The following is a 27,242-nucleotide window of genomic DNA, read 5'->3' as shown; positions in this document are numbered from 1 at the left end:
GCGTTAGTGTGGTCAAATTGATTCTGATGACGTTACAAAAACAGACGGGTTATTCCTGAGAGCAAAACAAACAAAAAAAGTTCCAGTACACATAGGACGAAAAGCGAGTCGTTTACGTGTTATAGGCTGCCGAGTGGGAAAAACAAACTTTAAAGTTAAATATTGGACAAACTACTGATTGTAGACGTGATGCGGCATGATATTGACAAAGGATCCTAACCTGCTCTATCCAAATTTGCAGTTTGCAGATTTGTGCAATGGCGGCGCAGCGGATTCCCCAAAGAACGTTAGGGATTCCCTGGCATTTTATGACGTAAATTGAGTGGACAACAACATGTAAAGGATATTTCACTGTCTGGAAATGATACTACGAAGCAGGTCAATACTCATATACGAAGATAAAAGATGGCGGATGAAGCAAAAATTACTGTGTGCGGTTGCATACCTCCTAAAAAGTTCTAGTAAAGTCGTTGTACAGGGTGTCCGAGAAGTCCTTCCCTGATTACAGAAATTGATAACTCAGGCTAGAAATAAGATAGAAATATGAAACTGGTGGTGAATTATTTACAAACTATAAAAGTTTTTGTCTGTGTTAGGTTTGTTCTGTTTTACCAAGTCTCAATTTTGTTTGTTTTAGGTTTGTAGTACGTAAGTAAGAAGCCCAAGAAGCCATGCGAACCAACCAGGAGAAGGCACAGTGTGTCCTGTGGTACCATGAGACACGATCACCAACCACGGTGCAGAGACAGTTCCAGACAACATTTGGGAGAACTCCACCTGATGTCAAGAGCATTAAAGCCTGGTATGAGAAGTTCAAGAACACAGGGTCGGTTGCTGACCTTCCGAGGTCTGGTCGATCAAGAACCTCAGCAGACACGGTGGAGGCTGTGCGGCAGTCTTTTCTGAGAAGTCCTAAGAAATCGGTGCGCAGGGCCTCACGTGAATTACAGATGCCAAAAAGCTCTATCCATGACATTTTACACAAACGATTATTGTTTCGTGCTTACAATGTGCAACTCTTTCAGGCCTTGTTGCCCGACGACGGTACACGTCGATATGACTTTGCGGTCGAAATGGTATCACGTGTTGAGGACGATAATGGTTATCTCAGACGAATTGCCTTTTCCGACGAAGCGACATTCTTTGTCAGTGGAGTAGTGAATCGCCATAATGTACGCATTTGGGGTTCAGAACCCCCCAGGGAGGTCAGGGAGTTCACCAGAGGCAGTCCAAAGGTGAATGTTTGGTGCGCGTTATTGCACGATCGAATTATCGGGCCATTCTTCTTCGCTGAGGATACCATCACATCTGCAGTGTACCTGGATATGTTGCAGCTGTATGCTGTTCCTCAGCTGCTTCAGTATCGCCCAGATGTCGTTTTTCAGCAAGACGGCGCACCACCTCATTGGGGTTTGGACGTCCGTGCCTATCTCGATAGGACATTTCCTCTGCGATGGATTGGTCGTGATGGACCATCAGCTTGGCCTCCACGCTCTTCTGACATAACCCCATTAGACTTCTTTGTATGGGCTTATGTCAAGGATGAGGTCTACCGAACACGTGTACCAGATCTTGAAACCCTGCAGCAACGAATAACCACAGTCGTTGCATCGATCTCTCCAGTGATGTTGGCTAATGTGTGGATGGAAATTGAATATCGCCTAGATGTGCTACGTGCTACCAAGGGTGCTCATGTGGAAGTGTACTGATGTGACCAAAACTTGTATAGTTTGTAAACAATTCAACACCAGTTTCATATTTCTATCTTATTTCTAGCTTGAGTTATCAATTTCTGTAATCAGGGAAGGACTTCTCGGACACCCTGTACAAGAAATCAATGGAAACTTTACGTCACTAGAACGTAAAAATACGTACGGCACAAGCCGATAAGTAACAGAAAATAAAGAAATTCCGATTGCTGATCTGCTCATATTAATGATATTGCAACGCTTTTGAGAACGCATCTACCTTTACAACTACAGTAATTGAACAAGAACTACAGACAAATAAAGAACTCGTAATAATAATAATAATAATAATAATAATAATAATAATAATAATAATAATAATAATAATAATAATAATAATAATAATAATAATAATAATAATAACACACATAACTGTTTTACCACATTCATTTCGATCAGTACATCATACAAATGCGACTACAGTAGGTTTCTTCTCAATCAATGTTCTAAACTGACGGATGTGAAACAAAATATTCCTTCCATTCACGATATTTGTTCGTGCTGTAACAAGGGCCGACATTTCTGCTTCCAAATCGTGTAAATGGACTGCATACAGAAGGTAGTTGTAGGGAGCAAGATACAGAGGGGAATCTTTGTTTACATGGAAAGAGTATGTTTGTCAGAACGGACACTGGAAAAGGTGTTCAAAGTTTCGACCCGCCACTTCAATTCAAAGCTACAGCGGCGTCGAAGAGAAAGACGCTGCGAACGCGTTGAAACACTCCTGGCGTTTCCTGAATGCTCTACGCGGCAGGAACAGTTCCAGCAATCAAATCGTCCTGTGATTGCACAGGCGTCGAATAGATTAGTTGTTTCATATTGACCCAGGAAAAGAAATCTAAGTTGTTAAGGTCGGATGTGCGAGGTGGCCAAGATACTGGTCCTTCTCTGCCGTCCATTTGTTCGGAAAGGATGCGTTGCAACAATTTTGCACCTCCACAGCAAGTGTGCTGGAGTACCGTTGTGCATAAACCACATGTTTCGATGAACAGCCAGTGGCACAGTCTCTAGTAGTTCAGACAGAATCTCTTTCAAAAATATCTGATACTCCCACCCGGTTAGGCATTACGGTATTAGGTATGGTCTAATGAGAATTATCAACGATTCATGCCCACACATTCACAGAACACCGTTCCTGATGGGCACGAGTTAACATTCCAGATGGGTTTGCCTCAGACCACAAATCTTGAGTGTGAGTGTTCATCACTCCATCATGCGAAGACATAGCTTTATCTTTGAAAAGAATACGAGTCATGAAGCGGGATATAATAGCATGGTTCGCGTATCCACTGGACAAACTCCCGCGTACGTGGATGGTGTGTAATGCATGCACACTTAGGACATGGAAAGAGAACATCTGATTTTCGTTTCAAATCTGCTGATGATGGGTGTTAATTTCAGCAGCTACTACCCGCGTGCTGGTGGACGGTTTTCTCTAATCTCAAGCAAGAATTTCCTCCTCAAAAGCCACAGTCCATACGGTTCTGTTTCGTCCAGCATTGGGGATGTGTGCTTCCAGCAATCCTGTTTCTTGTAATCTTCGATGTACACTGGAAAACGTTGCGTGGTGTGGAATTCTAAGATTAGGAAATTGTGTTCTTTAAAGCCGTTGTGCCACACGACCATTAACGTTGGCTTTCCCGTATGCCAGATCAATGTCTACCAATTCCTAACATGTGTAGTCCTCCATTACATCTGTAATCACAGTCGTTGGCCATATGGTGATGAAATAAAGCGAAATTAAAGTGGGAAATGGTAGATGTTTCCTCGCCATTGTTTTCACTGTCCAGAATCGTGATAGCGGGATTGTAACTTAGTGCAACTGTTCTGTCCGACAATGATATTTATGCGCACGATTAGCAAAATGTACAAAACCTACATCGTGACGGAGAAGATAACACACCCAGAGCCGTAGCCACGAGGAGGGGGGGCTGGTAGCAAGAGGCCGCCGAACAAGCAATAACAAAAGAGAAGAGTTGAAAATGAGTAAATGATGTGGTGGCCCGTAAAAGTATTAGCGCCATATTAAATCAATATTGTTGTCGGTTTGGAAAGAAGTAGATTTGTTAAAAAATTTCTTGCTCGCTACGCTCGCAATCCAAACGTTCCAGTAAAACTCACAGAAGTTTTTACTTATTACTTACAGAAAGTTATTATATAATGATTTGTTAATAACGATGTGATATACAAGGTGCGGAGTACTGACTTACTGCGTTTTCAAAATCAGAAACGGTCAAAGTCTGAAATATGTGTTCGGCGTTTTGATGATGATGAGTCTGATTAGTTAATCACGATTTTCTTATAATATTAATCACGATGGTGAAAATGAAAGTATGAAAATTGAAGGAAATGAACAAGCTGCTATTTGAGCGGGAATATTAAAAGTGAAGGTAAACAAGGGGAATAATACCATTTTCGAATTTGAATCAGTTGTAGAATAGGGGCTTAACAGGTTAGAACTTAAAAAAACGAATTTCATGTTTCTCAGAGACTGATCACTACCAGTGATTTTTTTATTCCGTTGACATGAAACGCATCTAATTTGAAAGAATTAATTGGGATCATTTCTCCATCAAATACTTGTATTGCTAGGATTCTTTTGGTGCATACCTGGTATCTAGTTGTGTGATATTTTTATCTATCTACATACATACAAAATATATACAAACATCTCATATATATATATATATATATATATATATATATATATATATATATATACTGCAATGAGTACTTTCAGGCCCATTGCTACTTTGTTCTTTTATTATACACAAATCTGCTAAGTGGTCGTATGTTACGAGTGAGTTAAAAATTAAATTCTCCTCCATTTGGACACAGCTGAATTCGCTTTGACGGAGTTTGTTTAAGTTTTGGTTAGCCAATAGTAAACGAAACTATTTCAAACCCATTGGACAGTTTAGTTTGTCAAAGTTCTACTGACAGTTCTGAACGGTACGATTCGGTTCGGTTTGAGAACGGTTCGGTTCGATTTCTGAACGGTTCGGTTTGAGATCAGTTCGGTTCTGTTCGGTTTGGGATCGGTTCGGTTCGGTTTGGAAACGGTTCGGTTCGATTTAGGATCGGTTCGGTTCGGTTAACCGTTCCAAACCGGGTTAAATGGCAAACCGAAACCGCGGTTTACGTTTTCAGGAACCGTCCACCCCTATCTGCGGTGCTTTCCACCGCGCGCGACTGAACGTGTAATGTTTTTTTTTTTAAGTATTTCGCTCCGCACGTGACCTTTGCTTTGGAGATGTTTTAAGCTTTATATACATAAATATTATTTTAATGGACGGAAGAGATGTCGCAGAGTTAATAAAATGATACCAACTGTGAAAAAAGAGGAAATATGAAATGAGCAGCTTAAAAAAGGAGGGAAATGTGAGGAAAGGACTACTAGGATAAATCAGCTAATATGATCTCGTGGAAGCTTTGTCTGAGAAAGATCATAACAAAAAAGATAATGTGACTGAATATGAAAGTGCAGGTGATGAGTCTGCGAGCGAGTCTGAAGATCTTAAACCCAGTAATGACCAGCGACTCTCCGAATGTAGTCAGCGCATGAGAGGGCGAAATAAGCGACGACGAAGTGTAAAACAGTGTACATATGAACATAACCTAAAATAATTCAGTGTATTGTTGTATAGATGAAGTTTCAAAATAAGAGGAGCGTAAAATAATTCAATGTAAATTTGATTTGATTTGATTTCAATTTAGCGCGCCATTCAGCATCAAGGCTACACTGTTAAAAATGGCTTCTTAAATTCGAGGAAAAAAATCATCGTATTTGAGGACATCCGTTTCTTACCTGTGCATCGAGTAATACATTCTTAAAAGCGAGATTTCGATTATCTGAAATCTTTTTGAGAAATAATGTCTCAAACGCGAGGAATTATGTCTCATTTCTGAGGGTGCAAATACTTTCTCAAACTTGAGAAAAAATGTATTCTTTCTTAAAATTGAGAAAGGAACGTCTGAGCAAATGAGGCACTTAAACCCCACTTTGAGAAACACATTTCTCAAACAAGTTTGAGAAATGTCTCTTAAAAGCGAGAAACGGTGCACAGAAACAGAGTTCTCAAACACGATAAGAGAAATGGAAAGGGTAAAAACAAAATATGAACATGCGAACAAATCATCTATATTAAATAAACATCTGCAGTTATATTATTTAAAATATAACATATTGTAACCTTCATTTCAAGAAAATACATTCCTTAATAACGAAATATTAGTTTTACAACAAATCCAAAAATTAAGCAGATAAATTCTCTATAAACTGCCAAGCAACGAACGTCCACATTTTCACTTCACCATTATTATCCATCTCTATCACTGTTTTCCTTAGTCTTGGGACACAATCTGGGGACGTTAAATTAAAAAGAATGAAATCTTTGAGTTTTACGTCCCACACTTGTGTCGGGTAGGTTAAAGGAGAAAATGGGAAGAAACGGAAGAACTCCGAGAAAACCCAAACACGCTGTGTTTATCCACCACAAAGCCTACTTGCCTCGAGCTGGGATCGAACCAAGAACCACATGCACCAGAAGTGAACGCTCTACCACTTAGCTTTCGCAGCCCCTACGTTAAATTAAGAACAAATGTTTACATTGTTATATGCAGTATGCGAATTGACGGAGGATACCAGAGATTTCTCCTCTGAGAAAAATTTAATCCCCTTGGAGAAGAAAATGTTCATCCCTGGTAGGGATAACTTTTCAAATTCTCTCTCTATATATAGTGTACGTGTGTGACGACTGGATGTGTATATGGATGAAATTCATCAGTCCCCCTGGGAAAAATATTCGGTACAGATTGATGATACGGATCTACATATTTATAAAATTTACACAAGAAATTTGTAATAATATTTTAATGAACTAGTGTGTAAGTAATCAAAACACGGTGTGCTCTTACCTGTGAGATGCGTATTTACATGAACATATATTAATGAAGGTCGAACTTGGTATGCACGTAGTCGCCCATTAGTAGTGGTAGATTAATAAGGGACATTATGACGCGCGACTAATGTAACTAGCAAATGACTTTAACAAAAAGATATCTTTGTACCGTAAAAGCAATGGTTTTTCATAATCCTTTTTTACGAGTATACCCATCATCGTTGACGAGCATGCCCCCTACAGACGCACTTCCAAGCGGCACCATGCTGCGCACATGCCCTGACTCGGTTAGATAGCATTCGTACTTTTGAGTGGCCATCTAGCGCAGGTTGGTTGGTGTTTTTGAACAAGACCTCCTAAAGTGTATCTGCACCTGGGAATGTAAGTGCACTTCTGATAAATGATTGCTGAAGTTACAGAAAGTGAATTTAGAAAGATGTATCTATTTCATGAATTGTTGTATGGATTCGTTTAATCAATCTGAACGGAATATTCAATTCGCACAGTGACTATATGCCACAAATAACCTACAAACGTATGTCATTCGAAAGATTACTGGTGAGCAAAGAGGGAGTTGCGAATCAATGCTAGGTGATCGGTACAAATTACCTTTGCATTACAATTCCATAATAATAAATCACACTTTTTTCAATGCTGTTTAAACTACACAGATAAGTTATGTGTTCTTTGTTTCTATACATAAGCTATTTTGCCCGTATAACGAATGAGAAAGGGTGTAAAACATTGACATGCCTCCCCATTCTATTTATTACCACATAAGATAAAGAATATTTACAGTAATCAATCCATTTATTCTTTATCTGTACTCTTACTGTAAGGTTCAATTACTAGAATAGTGCTTCACTAATAAACTACATGAACTTACATTACAATAGTAATTTTAATACTCGTACAACACGGGTAATAACTTCCATGAATGTTGTCTAATCAAATCCATATGTTTATTTTCACATGTTGTTTACTTCCTCGACTCTCGTAATAGTATGGTGTATTCATACGCACCTCAGCCACATCGCCGTACTGCGTACTCATATCCATTCGCACTCTGCTACAACTGAAATCTTTTATCTCGTTTCCTGTATACTAATTAAGCCCTAGCTATATTACACCCTAGTAAAACGGTAATATTATGTCGATAAGGGTAAGATTGTTACCGTTATTTTTCAGTCATATATTATATTACAAGTCAAGCACTTTTTCATTCTCATTTTTAAGGAATGAGAAAATCTCATAAATGGGAACCTGAAAATTTGCCTTGAGCTCACAAATGAAAACACGTTTAGAAACAATGAGACAGTTTGTTCAATTATGAGCAAAAATTACTCATTTTGTTTTGAACATGCTTCTTTCTCATTTCTGAGCAAAAAATTTTTAAGAGTGTATGTGAGACGTGGGCCTACTGTTTAACGTGGGATCCGAACCACATGAGATCCTACTGGGAATCGAACCCGGAAGTCCCAAAGTTGCGTATGCTAACTGCTTAGCTACGAGTGAGCTCTAATTGAATGTAAAATGCGCTGTGAAGATTTGTTTTATTGTTATGTTTATATAGTATTTATTTTACTAATTTACTATTGGATTTCTAATTTTAGACGAAACAAAGAGTTGACTTCTAAATGTATTATTATAAAGAAATATTGTATTTCGTTACGAAACAAATATCATCATCAGAATTCGAATTTCCAATAAAACCAGTGCGTAGTTATCTATCTAAAGAGATATGTAACAAAGAACAACAATTTATTTTAAATAAGAATTTGAAAAAACAGCAGATGTCTAATCCTAGGTTTCTCTAATAGTTATTACTGTAAAACTTATTTTAATAATAAATATGTTATTCCCTTTTAAAAAAAGAAATACATAATTACGTTTCTTATACAAGAAAAATGTTTAAACGATATTTGCAGCACATTATGTTCCTTTTTACCGCGCGCGACTACTCGCGGTACTTTGGCGGTGCGACTTCTCGAGGGTTAATGATCGTAAGAAAAAATCATCATTTTCTTAACTTTGATTGAGATCGGAGACGCGTGTTTGGTCTTGCGGAAGAACGAGTTCTTAACTCGCTGAATTGTGATTTCAACTAAGGTTTAAGTCTGTTATCCGTGATTCATCAATAGCATTAATTCGACGCAGATAATCTTCACCTTGAACGTTAACTCTTTGATTCAACATCTTTGCATTGTCCAAATGTGCCTGGTTCTGTTCAACAGTCTGGAAGTGGGGGAACCATTGGGCTGATTTTTTTCTTCTGTTAATCACTTCTCAGAATTGAGTATACTGATGCAGATGGAATCCCTGTGATTTCGAAAAGTTCCTAATATATCACACGATGATTTTGAACAAGTATATCTGGCACAAGTAGTATACTTCTTTCATAGGATGGCAGTTTCAGACTTCCTGGTTTTGCATCATTCTTTATGCTCATACGACCACCAGAGAAAAGATCAGCCCAACAAAAAACTCTACTATTGTCCAATGCTGTCTCACGACAAACTCAAGGAAAGCAGTGAGAATTTCTGTGGGATCTTCCCACGTAAAGTTTCAACGTTCCTCCACAATATGTAATCATCCATAAACACGTTACCCGAGATCCCTTCCGTTTCCATTTCCAACAACATGTACGAACACAGTGTTCACTAGACAGTGCACAAGAACATGTTCTTGTGTGCAAAATAACCTTGTGGCATCACAAATAATGAAGTATTGGTCATAATGAAAATAATAAAGTCGATTTAGGAAAATGCCACAAGTTCCAAAACAATGATCCAAATTCATTCACATTGGATTTTAAATTATCACGCGTTCAACAAAGAATAAGAAAATAACATCAATGCTTAAATTTATATGTTTCTTTATCACTAGAAGGACCAAACTTTTTACCCCTCTAGAAGTACCGAGCCGTCAATTTGACGGCTATTTAATTCCAATATATCAATATATATCTTTTTCTTCATATTTCTGTTATTTTAGCTTTAATTTAATATGTTTAATGGACTAGCTTATGTTTCATGTAAGTTGTTCTCGTGATATAGTACGGGGTGAGCCATTAAATCTCACCAATATACGAAATATAATATTAATCTCGTAAGTTCGCTCACATGACCATGATATGAAAAATTAAAATAAAGGACTACTACGTAAATGCCTACGTTTGAAATCCCTTTTTTTACGAGTCAGGTGTGATCACACTACCTGCCCTGTATATATTGGTTGGGCTTCTTTTCTTTATAGCAGACCCTGCGCATAATGCACCAAAATAATTATTTTTATTTCGATCTTGTATTACATTGAAGTGAATTTACATTTTCAATACATTTTTATTTCAGCTTGTATGGATTGAACTCACGACAACAACACTTTTCTCGCACATTTGTGTACTGTGAGTTGCTTTCCTGGTTGATCTGCATATACATTTGTAGTAAACATATTCTTTTCTTTCTGAGTTAAGAAGATTCTGAGAAGGTCACTTCTATTTGGACGCATATTACCAATAAAGATGGTCTGTTCCTTTCTCAAGGATTCGGCTAATTTTTCATTTGTAAGAAATGCTATCGCAAATAACATTCAGCCCTCTGTTGAGAAAAGAATCCATCGTCTTCAGAACAATATATTCGCCTAACTGTAGGTCCCTACGTCGTTCTTGGTCCTTTACCAGGTACCAAATGCCATTTAGTACATATCTTGACTTTACATCTGCAAGCAGCGAAATTTGAATACAAATTTGTCAGGCGTGTTAGGCACACTGTTAAAAATGGTTTCTTAAATTCGAGAAAAAAATCCTCGCATTTGAGAACATCCGTTTCTTACCTGTGCACCGAGTAATACATTCTTAAAAGTGAGATTTCGATTTTCTCAAATCATTTTGAGAAATAATGACTCAAATGAGAGGAATTATGTCTCATTTCTGAGGGTGCAAATGCTTTCTCAAATTTGAGAAAAAATCTATTTTTCTTAAAATTGAGAAAGTAACATTTGAGGAAATGGGACATATAACCCCAATTTTAAGAAACACATTTCTCAAAAAGATTTGAGAAATATCTTCCTCAAAAGCGAGAAACGGTGCACAGAAACGCGGTTCTCAAATACGAGAAGACGTAAAAGGATATAAACAAAATATAAATATGCAAAAAATCCAAACTATTAGTCCACCCAAAATTTGTATTAAATGAACACCTATAGTTATAGATATTGTTTAAAACATAACACATTTAAATCTTCACTTCAACACAAGAAAACTCCACGAATACCACGATGGCTTGTATTTTAGGTGCGTTACTTATTCCTACTGCATCAGACAGTTGGGCATTTTCCTTTTTATCACTGTCCACTTTCTCAGGACTTTTCTTTTTCATCGACGTGGTTGACTCAAGATTCTTGCGTTTCCTCCAACATTATACCAACTTCTTGATAATTCAGATTCAAGAATTATCTGTCTACTTCAGAATAACGGCAACAATTTTTGCTGGAGTGTAGCGTCCCACGTTTATGCTACGAAACTCAGGGACACGTTATGATGATAATGAGCGAAAATGCTGTAATGAAGAAAGTGAGGGAATCCCGAGAAAACACACATAAGATGTTTACTCACACTGCCCACTTGACGGAGGTGGAATCAAACTAGGGACCCCATGCATCGGAGTCATCGCAGTCTAATATGCCTACTTCTCTACCATAAAAGAAAAAGTTGTCAACATGAGAAAACACCATGTTTGTGGGCTTTTCCAGGATTCTCCAGTTTCCTTCTACAAGAAACGTACACAGGAATTTATTTCGGAGGGGTTCCAAGTTCAATACGAGGACAAATTGTATTAAAATATATAAAATTGCCCCTAAAATTTGATAAAATTTACATAAAAGTAGCGATTTCGGGGAAGGTCCGGAGTTCCAGGACTCAGCCCCTACCTTCCACCTTCTTCATTACTGCAGGGGCATGCGACAGTTTCTGCCCCTCAAAAATGTGCAGAAAATCCACTGCTAAGGATTCAATTCAGATTGGAAACAAGGTCACAAACCCATGCAAAAACTGCCAAGAAACGTACGTCCACATTTTCATTACACCATTATTATGCATCTCTATCACTGTCTCTCTTAGCTTTGGAACACAATCGTGGGACGTTGGATTAAACCTAATGAAATCTTTGAATCTTACTTCCCACAGTTGTGTTGGGTAGGCTAAAGGAGACGATGATGATGAGAATGAAAAAGATAGTGGAATGAAGAAAGTGGAAAGAAATGGGTTGAACCAGGCCCCTTATCCACGGGGAGGCTAGGGGACCGGCCCCCCTAAACTTTGGCTGGCCCCCTAAAAGTTTCACGGTAGGGTTCCAAATGAACTATAATATGGTGATGAAGTATAATATGATTGGGTCGAGCCCCCCTAACTTCTACCTCCCCCCTATTTTTTTGGGCTGGCTACGGGGTTGGGAAGAACCCCGAGAAAACCCATGCACACTGTGTTTATCTACCAGAAAACCCACTTGCCGCGAGCTGGAAATCCTGGGATCAGAGCAAGGGCCTCATCGCACCAGAGGTGAGCGCTTTACCACTGAGCTACCGCAGCCTCTATATTAAATTAAGAGCAAATGCGTACAGTACTATGCCACAAATAACCTGCAAACGTGTCATTAAAAGCCTGCCGGGTCGAAAACGACCCACTTACATATTTTGCTATTACTAAAGCTTATATATTTGCCCCTCAGGTCGTTTTCGACAAAGTATCATAATTAGCCAATGGGAGATCAGCAAAAATAAATGACACTAAATTCACCCAGAATAGGCCAAAAATTATGTACTTTCCAAGAAAAATCAAAATTCAAAACAAAAAAGATAAGGGCATATATGTGTTAAGACGATTACTGATGATGAAAAAAAGGAGGCGCCAATCTATGCTCGGTGATCAGTACAAAGTACTTTTGTATTATAATTCCATGATAATAAATCGCACGTTGTTTTGTAACGCTGTTCCTAACTACACAGATGACTTATGTGTTCTTTGTTTCCGTACATAAGCTATTTTGCACATTACAACAAATGGCGAAGGGTGTAAAACATTGACATGCCTCCCCGTTCTATTGCAATATAGAAAACAACGTGCCCTATGGGGCTCTGACCGGCCTTGCATTGCAGCTGCACTCGTTATTATGTGAATTGAGTACTGAGCTTTGATACATAAAGGAGCCAATTTGACTGCTATAGCCTATATAACCTGCATGAGGTGGGCCTTAACGAATGTACTACAGTAACTTTTAGTCTATGATAGTATGTTTACAATTCACCCAAACTTACGTTCGAAAGTTGATATGTATGCTGCTCCTCGCCGCTGTCACATGACATGTATCCATACGCCACCTCAGCTGCATCACCCCCTGCGTATTCATATCAATTCGCACTCTGCTACAGCTGAAATCCTTTATCTCGTCTTCTGAATAGTAATTGAGCTCTAGCAATGTTACTCCCTAGTAAAACATAGTAATATTATTTCGGTAAGATTGTTAACGTTATTTTTAAATCATCTATGATAATGCAAATCGCGCACTATTCCATTCTCATTTTTAAGAAGTGGGAAAATCTCATAAATGGGAACCTGAAAATTTGCCTTGAGCTCACAAGTGAAAACACATTTGGAAATAATGAGACATTTTTCCTCAAATATGAGTAAACATTACTTATTTTGTTTTGAACTTGCATTTTTCTCATTTCTGAGCAAGGAAATTTTTAAGAGTGCATATATTACATGAATTTGCATCTCATCTTAGTAGGGAATAACTGTCCATCCACACAAACACTTTCATGGGTCTTATAGTGCCTGACACATTTCTCAATGAATAAGTTCCACAGAGATGATGCCAAAGCAAACTTTTCTGCTTTCAGCCTTGAAGAGCTAGGGCACATTTCATCAAATCGAAGATACTTTATTATTTGTAGATATCAATTTGTTTCTATAATCTTTCTGTAAAACACTGGGATATAGCTTTCGTTCTATAGTTCCTTTACGATTATACCTGAAGCTACACGAAATACCAATATTGCCAGAAATGAAACAGGTTCAGCAATTGACAGCGGCAAAAGAGAATCTTGACGCTGTCTATGATCTTCAATAATGATGCATTTCAGAATGTTTCTCAACATTGTTTCCTCTATGAAGAAGCGGAAAGCACTAACAAAATCACTATCTTCAATAGGATGTAATTCTTAATATAAGAAACCAGATTTCCCGCGAAGGATGTCGTGTGAGGCAGTAAGCTTAGCATTGATCTGTCAGGCCGCTTTACTCCAATGTGTCCCATCAGCTACTATAAGGATATTTGAACGATTACTTCTTTAAGCTTATGTATCTGTTTCCTCCCTTTTATCCGAAGAATCAGCTTCAGACACTGCATTCTGGATGATACTACTGTATCATCTCCCTGTTCTTCCAAACGAAATTCATTTTCACTCAAATCTTAGAAACCACGTAACATTTTATCAGGTCTCATATTGTTTTTGTAATTATTCGTATGTGCCTTCAAGAAAACCTTTATTTCTACAGAGAAAAGTATTACCAAAGAGATGCGAACATTATTGAGTAAGAAAATCATTCAAAGAACCATATATTTCACCTTTACAGCAATGAGAGGCATAAACAAAATAGTGTATATAAAACAGCAAACTCATTGGAAAAATAATGTGAAATATTCCAAAATTTATTATTTAGAACAGAAATACTACCATATAGCGTACAACCTATAAAAGTATCCATATCAATAACAAAATACAGATTTTTAATTGAGACAGTCAAATTGACGGTCTGGTCCTTCTAGGGCTATACTAGAAAAATAGATATTTATTTAAAATAGACATACAATGTTTATATGATATATCTAATTTCTCTTTAAAATAATAAAAGTCCTAAAGTTTGGTTTCGTAACTCAAATAAATATATATGTTATACTGAACATTGTTTTAAGTGATGCCGTAAAAATGACGACTTGGTCCTTCTATTTTAATTAATGATGCTGACAAAGAATTAATAGTATGACGAACATTTCTGTAATAAGTAGTTGAAACACTATATAGATTACATTAACAATTGATTGCCTTAAGAAAAACACTGTCGTTCTTTGAAAACATATTATTTACTCAATCCAAAAAGAAGCCTTTCATATGCCTTTAGACATTTTATTTTTGTCCACGAACGAAAACGATATGAACTAATGTGATTATTTAAGTGGTAATAACCAAGTCATGTATTCCCTTACTATCCATCACCTTTCTTAGAAAATGAAGGTGAAAGAATGGACACTATATCTTGGTGTTTTGACACATAAGCCGGTAAGAGTCCCATACTTTCCTTTCAAAGTCCCAAAATTCAAAATTGAACCTTACGTTTTCATCCAAACTTTCGGATTTTTAATTATTTTATACCAAATGAAGGAAAGGAAAGGAGATTCAATACCAAATTATTTCTGGACCATGACAATGCTTCTGCCAATAATTGGTCTTGACCTTGACCCTGAACATTCACCCCGGGGCAAGTCCTTCTGACGTTTTGGAGTGATCCCCCACATATTCAGTTTCATCTGAAAGACCATAGGGGCCTATAAACATTCATATAATGTGGAGACCGCTATACCAAGAATAGTTCTATTCTACTGGATGAAAGCAGAGAGCTGAGATAGAGTTTAATTTAATGTGAAATATTTCGTAGAAAAATTTAGCACATATATGAACTGCTCGTTAATCTGCTAAACTTGTCTGCTTTTATATTTTTCTTTCTTTGTTTCTGGTTTATTTTCAGAACCGTTGTTTTGTTAATCATATCTAATCTTTAAAATTAATAGATATGAAATGAAAACATTGTAATAATATTATAGAATTATAATAAATAAAATATTCTATTAAAACGTTCCGACAAATACGTCATTGTAAAAATTTTTCAAAGATTAGAATTTTTCAAGTGTCCCCAACGACTTTAGATATAAAATTCTCATGATAGCAGTAATATATTTTCTTTCTTTGTTTTTGGATATTTTGGAAATCGTTCTTTTGTTTATCAAATCTAATCTTTAAAATTAATAGGTATGAAATGAAAACATTGTAATAATATTATAGAATTAAAATAAATAAAATATTCTATTAAAACATTCCGACAAATACGTCATTGTAAAAATATTTCAAAGATTAGAATTTTTCAAGTCTCCCAAACGACTTTAGATATAAAATTCTCATGATAGCAGTAATATATTTGTGTTTATTAGAACCATGTACTTAATTGATGTAATAATTATCAGAATACATTTTGGAGTAAGTCCGATCTGTTATTTTTTAAAGATAAATCGTATAAAAAGTCAAGTTTCAATTCCTTGTACTTTTATTAGAGTTGTGTCAAATACGTTCTATGACGACTATAGTATTGGGCATTAAGGTACTTTCAATGCATTACTTCATCTACAACTCTGTTGCGTTATTACTGTTTCAGAATCTTTCGATTTCTTTTTAGTTTCTTGATTTTTGTGTTAGTGTAGTGTCCTTAGTTTTACACAAATTAAATCATATACCAAATTAAAGGGTGGTATTGTAGTTTCCTTAGACATCTAGATTCAAAATGTGGAATGTGTAATGCTCTACTTGTAAAAATGAAACTTTATGTTGGGTGGGTAACACGAACTTATGTAACTCATAATTCGTGAATTGACAAGAATTCTTGTTAATAATAATAGCAATAATAATAAATCATTCATATATATAAATGACAGTTATATAAATAATACAAGTAGAAGAAGAAAATGAATTAACATTAATGGAATTGGACTTCAGTCTGCGATTTGGCAGTTTCATATGCTACGACTACTTTCAAATACTTCATTTCAACCTGATATATAAAGATAATACTTTTGAAAGCTAACGAATATCCTTGCACGTCTTTTTATATTCTAAATAATTAGAAAATAACGTACGTCATAATTTCTTCTTCCCAGGATGTGGAACGAAAAACAAACCCTCAGTCCTTACTTGAGGAACGTTTTCATATATTTTTCTAGTTGAATCTTGTCTTTTAAAGTGCTTCTGAGTTGAAGATGACGAGTAACTCAGCTAATGTTTGTCTCTTCAGACATGATATACGAGGGAAGGGCACGATGTCACTCAGTGATAATTACACGAAGTTTGGTGTAGGAGTAGATAATGGGAATAGAAATGAACATATGGAAGCATTCGTTTTCCAGGCGTTCAGAATCAGAAATAATGGGATCTACATTCCAGGAGAAGTATGAAATATCAATCAGATATTAATTAGACGGAGGTTTTGCTCGCTGTTGCGGCCAACGCAGAAATTACATAAAGTGGAATAAAAACAGAAAAGATGAGCTGAAAAGAAAATGCGCCATTGTCCGCCCACAATTTCACCAGACACATGCATTTTTTAAAATATCATTTCATTGAGCTAACTAGTGATGCATACTGAATAGGCAACGGCAAGGGCATAGCAGTTAATAGATTTAGTATCTCGGCATTCGTCTGCTGGGACTGAGAGCGCATAATTGCTCATTTTCTGTTCAGCTCATCCTTTCTGTTTCATTGCACTTTATTTAATTTCTTCTGCATTGGTTGTAACAACGAGCAAGACTACATCACATTAATATCTGCTTCACAGCCCATACTCCTTCAGAACAGTAGAGTTCATTATTTATGATTCCTAACGCCTGCAAAACAAATGCTTCCCCACGTTCTTTTCAATTCCCATTACCTACTACTAAAGCAAGTTTGGTGCAATTATCTCTGAATGACCTTACGTCCTTCTGTCGTTAGTATTTTGAGTAGTCTTTCATGCAGTTGTTTTAATTCCATAATACTTTACATTTTATGTTATATTTTTCGAATGTAGTCTGTTAAGATAGTCCAGGTGTCCTAAAAATAACAAAAAAATAATATTCAATAAGAAGTATGTTCTAATTCTATCCTTAATTTGTGATCTGTGCTAGGTGTACGCTTAGACTCATTCCTTAATTTGTAATTTCTTAGAAGTTGTCATACAGTCTACAGAGTAGAGTCTTTCCTTGACTGTCACAATTCCACGCGTCGTATAAAGCACTTAATTTACTTACAATCGCCGTTAGAGATAAAAACAAACTTATACGTAATAGTTTCAGCAGCCAAGAACAGTTGCGAAGCCTATTTAGAACTGACCAGGTCTTTACCGAGAATTTAATTGATAAAGGTAGCCAAGAAAGTTCCGTCGTTTTTTCACCCAACGCCTTTGAACATCGCTTTGTCACCTAACGCGTATTGGAAGATCAAACATTATCCCCTACAGCACCGACGACCTTCTTCGAACGTTAGTGGAAGGACAAAGATTCCATAGCGATAGAACTTAGTGAGCAGTGAAGCGGAAACTATATCAAATGCATTTTGCACCTCTACTAGGGATTTAAACTGCCGTCTTATAAGGCGACTTCAAAAGGAATAAAACAGGTATTAATCGTAAGGAGCAATGTCCAGAGAGTATGACGTATGCAATTGTGGTTCCCATTTGAGGCGTTGAATGGTGTCCCGAGTTATCCTAGTCACATGAGGCTAAGCGTTTTTCTCTAACAAAAAGACCCCTTTGCGATTCAGAAAAGTTGGCATCAAAAATTTTAGTATCTCTTGAACACGGCTAAACTACTGACAGTACATAGTTCCGTTCAAGCTCTCAGCAGCTGATAAAATTTATAGATGCACGATGCCGCGAGCAGTACACCAACCACACAGGAGAACATTCTTCTGGTGCAATGGTTGTTTCCGCTGTTTTGTAACTGGTTCGTGGGATGCTAATCAATTATGAAGGCCCCGCGGAGCTTTGTACAGGGCCTACTTCTCATCACATGACAAAACTGTAGAGAAACGGTTCATTCCTCAGAGAAGATAGCAAAGAAACACAGGTGTCTCCTAACGTTGTCATCTGGCTCGGAGTCAAAACGTGTGGAGCCCATTGACTAAACGTGTAGTGCTTCGCAATCTGATGTACGTGCTGTCGAATGGTTTCTCCACTCATACTGAATTTTAGTCTCAGTTCCTCACATATCTGGTCACTGCTCGCGACAATTGCAGCCTGAAGGTCATTTTTACATATATTTTTCTTCCTGCACGTGGTGCGTCTTCGAGTGTTCCTTCACAGTCCTTAAAATTGTTAAACCACTGCTATACTGTCCGCGTAGTCACGACCCCTTCATCAAAAGAATTTCACATCTTTTGCACCGCTGCAGGACGATTGGCCCAGGTTTGAGTTCGTACAGGATATGCCTTATAACGCTGTTTTAGGTCCCAAGTTCAGTCTGTCTTTACGCAAGATTACATTGTATCTGAACCGTCACAACCAGGTCGTATGTTGTATGTATCGGTAACAACTCACATTCGCCTTATCTTCATTCGCATTCAACTCATGATGTGAGTGCCAAGGGAACAATGACCTCAAAAACCTGACAAAATTTTATTGTTTACTTTTACACACACACACACACACACACACACACATATATATATATATATATATATATATATATATATATATATATATATATATATACTATATGATCAAAAGTATCCGGACACCCACAAAAACATACGTTTTTCGTATTAGGTGCATTGTGCTGACACCTGTAACGATCCATCTTTTCAAGAGCTTTTCATCTTCGAAAAATGGTTTCGTTCAAAGAAGACAAAAACGAAGAAGAGTTAAAGTAAAGAAAAGTAATGTACTTGTTTTGTTATTAGTGGTGTGTAATCCGACACTTATTTAAGTCTTTCCGATACATAAAAAAAGAAAAGAGAAATGAGTGAGTGAATTGACTTAAAATATGTATGTTATTAACAACTGGAGAAACAGAGAAAAATAGCGAGTTGTGCGAATAGGGATCATGGCCGGTTTTCTCGGTGAGGTTACTAGTCAGCGTAACATCTGGTTACATTTACTTGTTCTCTATGTGAACAGCCTGGCGGCTAGGATCTTTCTTCGTTGCTTCGCTTCGTGAATTTGTAGTGGCTGTTTGTGTTATGTTTAAAGGAACTGCATTAGGAAAGTTTTGAGTTTCGTGCCAGTGCGTATTTGTGCTAAATATAGTTAGTAAATGGTGCGAGTGGAAATATGTTATCAGTACAAATCAATGAGGAGTGATTAATAATGAAATAAGAGTGAGTATTGTGGAATCTCTAATATTGAGAAAACTGCCGGACCGGGGAGCCAAAGTGGAGGTCCAAGTAGATTGTGATTATGAAGTGAATTTTGCAGGATAATTGTGCACATATAATTAAGTATTGGAATTGGTTTTTGCCCTAATTGTCACCTTAAATTCTGAGTGCTATTTTCTTGCGAGGTATTTTGCTGTGCAGAAATTTTGTGGTGGACTAGACGAAATTCAGTGAAAGGTTTCCTTGCTGGATTTTTCCTTAAAATTGAAAGCTTTTAGTGGGATTTGTCCATATTTTAGGCTTCCTATGTTTTTATACTGTTTGATTTCTAAAATAACTTATTTGACCGGATTATTAGAAGAAAATCTTCACTGGCTCTAAACGATAAATTGTCCTAATGCACAATTTAGAAGTTCAGGATAACAAAGTCAAATGGTTCAATTAAATCTAACGGATAAAGGTAAAGCTAGCAATCTACAACGAGGTGAGTATATTTCACCCCAGTGTGTCGTGTGTAATTAATCAAGTAGTCGTGTAACGTTTTCTTGGTTTAATTGCTTGGATATTTAGTTGCTTTAAATGCATATCTATTTGAGGGAGAGAAAACGGTTAGTCCATTTGCTTCTCTGGATTTATATTTCTTGCAATCCACATTATGTGGCGATCCATTAAATGGGGGTTTGAAGAAAGTTATCGAATGCGTGATTAACATAAAGATTTTGCATTTCTTTATAATTATATATGATCTCTCTTGCAGTTCAAAATATTTTTGATGTCTTGTGTCAAATCGAAAATTCCATTTTTTATGTTTATTTTTCACTCCAGCTCCAGTTGTTAAATTGAATGGTATTAATTTAATAAGGTTGTCTCAGAAGTTGAGCTGCGACTTTCTAAGCTTAATTAAGGATTTGGATTAAATTGACAGAAATATTAGGATGATTTCATTTTTTGTTTAAATTGAATTTAAATTAAAGTACCTAGAAATTTGCTGAAAATATTAGAAATATTGGATTGTCTTAAGTTTGAAGAATATTTCATAAGTAGGATATTTTTTTGGAAATTAGAGTCAACTGAAAATTTGAGATTTTATACACTTCGAGTGATTATTGAAATTTTTTTGGATTTTATTCTGATAAATATCCTTTGAAATGCAGAATAGAATTGAGCTTCAGAAATTGTTATGAACAATCTTTATCCAATAACAACGGAATATAACTTGGTGTTGACGCATGAATATTTAATTATCTTGAACTTTCAGAATTTACCAGTTTACAATTTAAGGATTTTGAATGCTTCATAGGTTTATATTGGCTATTATTTTTTGTTTGTGTATATGCGTTATTCAAACGCTTTAGCGTATATACACACCCGTATTATTGTTGAATAAAATTGTTGATTGAAAAATTGAATCTATTGTGTTTGATTTGTTTGACTTGTTTATGTTGTTTTGTTTGTGTAAAGAAATATTGGATCAATTGGCTACTAATTTGCGTTGGTTGATTCGTTAATGAGAGCCCATCTCAATTTTGCCAGGTTTTATCTAACTGATTCCAAATTGACAGATTTATTATTATTTTTTTTATATTTTTTATTTTTTTGGAAACTCTTGGTTTGGATTCGAAGTGATGGCGCTAGGCGGATATGGACGTTACACACCTACTGCCAGGTGCTCATTATCAGCGACCTTTGTGGTCATTAGACATCGTGAGAAAGCAGAATGGGACAATCCGCGGAGCTCATGGACTCCGAACGTGGTCAGGTGATTGTGTGTCACTTGTGTCTGAAGTATGTACGCTACATTTTCACACCCTTAAACATCACTAGGTACACTGTGTCTGATGTGATAGTGAAGTTAAAACGTGAAGGGACACGTACAGCACAAAAGCGTACAGGCTGACTTCGTCTGTTGACCGACAGAGACCACCGACAGTTGAAGAGGGTCGAAAAGTGTAATAGGCAGACTTCTATCCAGAGCATCACACAGGAATTGAAATCTGCATCAGGATCCACTCCAAGTACTACGACAGTTAGTTGTGAGGTGACAAAGCTTGGATTTCATGGTCGAGCGGCTGCTCATAAGCCACACATCACGCAGGTAGATCCAAAATGACGCCTTGCTTGGTGTAAGGAGCGTAAACATTGGACGATTGAACAGTGCAGAAACGTTGCGTGGAGTGACAAATCACGGTACACAATTTAGCGACCCGATGGCAGGGTGTGCGTATAGCGAAAGCCGGGTGAACGTCATCTGCCAGCGTGTATAGTGCCAAGAGGAAAATTCCAAGGTGGTGGTGTTATGGTGTGGTCGTGTTTTTTTTGGATGACACTAGCACCCCTTGTTGTTTTTCGTGACACTCTTATAGCACAGGCCTACATTGATATTTTAAGCACATTCTTGCTTCGCGCTGTTGGAGAGCAATTTGGGGATGGCGATTTCATCTTCCAATACGATCGAGCACTTGTTGATACTGCATGGCCTGTGGCGGAGTGGTTACACGTCTATAATATCCCTGTAATGGACTAGCCTGCACAGAGTCCTGACGTGAATCGTATAGAACACCTTTGGGATGTTTTGGAACGCTGACTTCGTGCCAGGCCTCACTGACCTACATCGTTACCTTTCCTCAGTTCAGCACTCCGTGAAGAATGGGCTGCCATTCCCCAAGAAACCTTCCAGCACCTGATTGAAAGTATGCCTGCGAGAGTGGAAGATGTCATCAAAGCTAAGGGTGGGTTACAACCATACTGAATTCCAGCAGTACAGATGGAGTGCGCCATAAAATTGCAAGTAATTTTCATCAAGATGTCCGGATACTTTTTATCACATAGTACATATATATTTATATATAAGATGCTTTTTGCTATTTGGAACATGTGCATGAATTCTAGAAATCAATTATTTTAAAACTCGTAGCGTACTTAACATTATTTCCCCACATATTACATGAGAGAAAAGAAAAAGAAAAGTTTACTTTGCATACGTATATTACATAATATTTGAAATATATAAAGTATGAAATCATGAGTATATGTTATTTTAATTTAATTCACTATAGTTTATATAAAAAATTTAAATTCGTGAAATGATGAAGTTTGAATTATCCTAAAAAATTGTGAAAACATATACTACAATTTCAGTAGTTATTACCTAAACAATATAATTTGATGCAAAAATAGCTCGGCGAAACACCAACCCTTATCTACTGATTGACAGTTTCGATAATACCATCACACCTTAGATCCTCCATGTAGCTAACATATTAAACTAGTAGATAGAGAAACGTGTTATCTACTTACATTCTAATTCAGAATACTGTAAAACCTTGCCTATGTTCTTGCAAGTCTTGATACCATTTATTTAATCCAATACCATTTATTTAATCTTTATACCAATACCAGTTAGTCATGTATCTTCTTCTTTATGTTGGGAGGCTTAACTTGAATCTCCGCCTCACTTAGGAACGTTTCAAGGTAATTTTGAGATTGAGAAACGTCTATATAACCATTCTCTTCGTTAAATACGTAAATGATAAGCATCTCAACTAATGACCTTTAAGATAATTCTTAGTATTTCTGGTAGTTTTTCATGAACGGATTTGCACTAGCTAAAAGAATTGTGTAACTTGAAGTAGATGTTCGGGGCAGATAAGTGTTGAATAAATTGTATTTTGACCCAGAGAACCTTAATTTGAATCCAGACTAATCCGATCTGCATATCATGTTTCAAATTCAGTCTTAATATACTCAGAGTAATAAGGAAGATATTTTAACGAACGAATGATATGTTCCAATAATGGGGAATGCGAGTAGGCCCATGAATGAAGTCAAAGATTAGAAACGAATTCCGCGTCGTATAAAAGCGACAGGAGTTTTTACTTGGCATGGAAAATCGAATCATGACAATTGGAACGACACAGAAAGATGCGCACGTACTTCGGGAGATGATTCGTGACATTAAAAGGAGACGAAAAAGTCGTCTTGCATATTGTCGAATTCCGCGTCGTGTACGATTGACAGGGTAACAACTTGGAATCAACACTTCAATTCTAACAATAGGAAAGGAATAGAAAAATGTACCTTCTGAAAACTTTAAAGGAAGTATCACAATGCCGTAGTGGTCTTTCAATTTTTGCATTCGAACTCTTTTTAGATTTTAAACGTAGTTGTATAATCTCCTCTTCAAAATTAAGTAGTGGACCAACTTAACGATCCGTAAATAAATAGGGGATTATCCTAAATAATGCTGTGCAAGATTCCGTCATCTAGAAACTAAGAGAACAAAAGTTACACAAAGTTTATCAAGTGATAATTATATTACAATTATTGAAACAGTTGCCATGCTTTAAGAAATAAGTAAAGAAATTATGATTAGAAAATAGATCTGTAGGTTTAGTTAAGCGACTAATTAAGACAAAATAAGGATGTGTGTTTTCTCTTCCTTTCCTCTTGTTTTGTTGGAATACTTCTTTTGCGAAACAATGGAATTTTGTAGAATTATTGGTTTATCTTTCATTACAGGAAAGTACTAAATGCTTTATACCATGGTGTGTTGCACACGTCGTAAAAGTTATTTTATTAGAAATAAGTTGCATCTGGTATCTTATTATTTTAGCAAAGACAGAGCAGCATGCTACTGGGGCAGGAATGTCTTTAGTTGCAATTTTTTTTCCAGGTAAGACACTTCCTTACTATGTTTTTTCATTTATACCTTTGCTATATGAAGTGTTTAGGGAAATATCACAGTATATTCTAATTCAATAACACAATATTTATGCCAAACTACTCCAATGCAATGGCAATATTATGAACATCCATCTCCAAACATAAATTTCTTATCGTTACATATAAGTATCATATGGTTCATTGAAATTTGAGATTCACGGAAATCACTCAGTTAACTGCTGTATTTGACTGTAGGCTTACAGTCAACGAAGGGTTGATGATTCACAGACAAATTAAGACTTACCAAACCGACTGAATATTTCAAGTTTTATCCCAACTCATTTAAGTTTCTTCCAATACGTAAAATGCCAAACATCTCCACTGACTGTTCTTAATCCAGGAACAGCTAAGAAAAATATCCCTTGGTTTGCCTCTTCACATTATTAAAAAACAATGTTAAAATTGTTAAAATAATTTAATAGTGCGAATCGTATTAGAATGAATCAGTTTCAAATTGGTATGGTTTTTCAACCAACAGCCGTAGATTAAATATTAGGATACAGTTCTGAGCAATACGTTTTATGTTCGAAACTTTCACAATAGTTCAATACGCTTTCCTTTTGTTGCAAGACGTAGTCACTCTATAGAGGAACTCACTGAAGCGAGAATATTTGATCATAAACCGAGAAGCGTATTTTATGTTGTCTTTTACGTAAACAATTATTATCTTTAAACGTTTTTTATTATCACTGAATGATATGAGCAGGAATTTTTAGTGCAACTTGCTGACGAAAATCTTGCTGCTGCATTCGTCAACAAATCACACACAATCAGAACAGTAAATCTAGAACCAGTGTTTCTTTCAAAAACGCATTCCAGGGGAGCACATTTAGTATTTTTAGGGAACATACCAATTTTACACTGTAGTACTGTATTTATTATTAAATGATAGACGTATTATTTTGTTATTTTTGGGAAGCAGTGCCTCCCAATAACATGTATGGAAGAAACAGCGATCGGTACAATCAGAAATATAATTCAATGCAACAATAGTAGATAGTTAGTATTGCTCCAGCAATATTTATAGCTAGAAGAACATTAGAATTTATAATTAAACCGGAATGAGCACACTTTTATAGCAATTTTCGGACTAGATTTGTATCTTATATGAACATTTGCAGCATTTTTGCACATCGTTTGCATAAATTGCACATCACTAATTTCATTGCTGAAGACCTTTTATTAAATATGCCACTGACAACGCTAATGTTATTGCTCAACATCTCTGATTTAATACGCCACTGAAGAGGTTCTAGAGCTTTCACTTATAACCTCTTCATAAACACATTTGAGAATTTTACCATAGCACATACACAGGTTGATTTTTGATAGGATTTTTCTCTAATGCCACTAAGCATAACACTCTAAACTGGTGTTTTAGCTTCCACTACACGCTATTGATAAATAAGTTTCTGAACATGTTGAATTGAAAGTATTTTAGGGAAAGAAATACAATGAAATGTTACTTTATAGCTACATGTACGAAAGCATCCTCTCGTAATTTGCGACTAACACTAAGTGAGCGATTGTGTAGTCACAGCGAGAACAAGGTCAATCTAGTTGCTTGATGTGCGCTCTCAACCAGATACTCATTTTTGAAGTTGCGTGTACTTGGCGCGAGTTCAAAATTGTTCCTTTTTGTATTCACACATCTGCATGATTAATATATGTTACTTTAAGCGTATGTCACTTCAAACTGTTCACAGAGAAAAAAAAATTAGAATTGAATACAGTCAGTTTACAACATAATATCTTTCATGAAGGAACCTATCGTTCTGAAATTCTCCGTCTGCACATTACACTTTGAACAGTTATTTTTTGCCGAAAATATTTCGCAAACGTATTTTCTCTTCTTACGCAAAACATTTAGACATGAAATATAATTAAATACTATTTTATAGCTCTGAACTATGATATAACTTACATCTAAACTTAAACCTAATTATAAATATACATTTATCTAATTTAACTCTTCTATTCTCTGTATAATTTTCCTTTTTTTCTCTTATATCCATGTTCTAATATTTTTAATGTTCGTATTAATTCTTCTTTCTTTAAACCTATATCATAATGTCCGCAAGTTAGAGTATTTATCCCATCTAGTAATAAATATATTTTATTATAGTAAGAGCTTAATGCTAGTTCATTTTCTCCTACTCGAAATACATTATGCTTTCTACTTTCATTTGTATTCTGGATTTTGTATAATTCCCTATCTTCTAAGACACGATCCTCAATAAACCATGAAAGATATTTCTGATTCAACAATACTTGACTTTATTCCGTTTGCTTTTCTATCTGGTCTAATTTATTACTATTATCTCTGTTTTTTTTTCTTAATAACATATATTTTTCTTATAAGACCTACAAACTTGTATATTACAATATGTTTACGCTCATATGCCAATTTTCTAACACTTGCTTATAAATCTGTTTCAACACATTCGTTAATTTCTTTGTAGTTAAGATAATGAATCTTTGTATTCATTATTGTTTTCTTTGTATCTAAATCCTCATATATACCGTTCATGTTCTCATATAAATTATTTGTTTCTAGTTGTACTGTCACATAATCATTATCACTCATTAATAATTAACTTGATTTCCAAATTTTTCTTTAACACATTATAATAGAAATCGTAGAGACATATTTTAGACACAGATCAACAATTGACATTCTAACATAGATAGGCTTGTTAAAGGT

General features: G+C 36.1%; 1 protein-coding gene across 1 annotated transcript in view; it reads left to right on the top strand.

Annotated features, from left to right (window-relative positions):
* The window catches only part of LOC145681655 (uncharacterized), a 360,834-nt gene that overhangs the window by 181,558 nt on the left and 152,034 nt on the right, over nucleotides 1-27,242 (top strand). Inside the window, exon 5 of the mRNA XM_081753279.1 lies at nucleotides 24,335-24,488. Coding sequence (XP_081609405.1) covers nucleotides 24,335-24,488 — 154 coding nt within the window. The remainder of the gene's footprint in view (nucleotides 1-24,334; nucleotides 24,489-27,242) is intronic.

Source organism: Thermobia domestica, chromosome 3 (assembly GCF_964235325.1).
Source record: "Thermobia domestica chromosome 3, izTheDome1.hap1.1, whole genome shotgun sequence".
Classification (NCBI taxonomy): Eukaryota; Metazoa; Arthropoda; class Insecta; order Zygentoma; family Lepismatidae; genus Thermobia; species Thermobia domestica.
The sequence above is the reverse complement of the archived record's forward strand: the minus strand, read 5'-3'. Positions and strand labels throughout refer to the sequence as shown.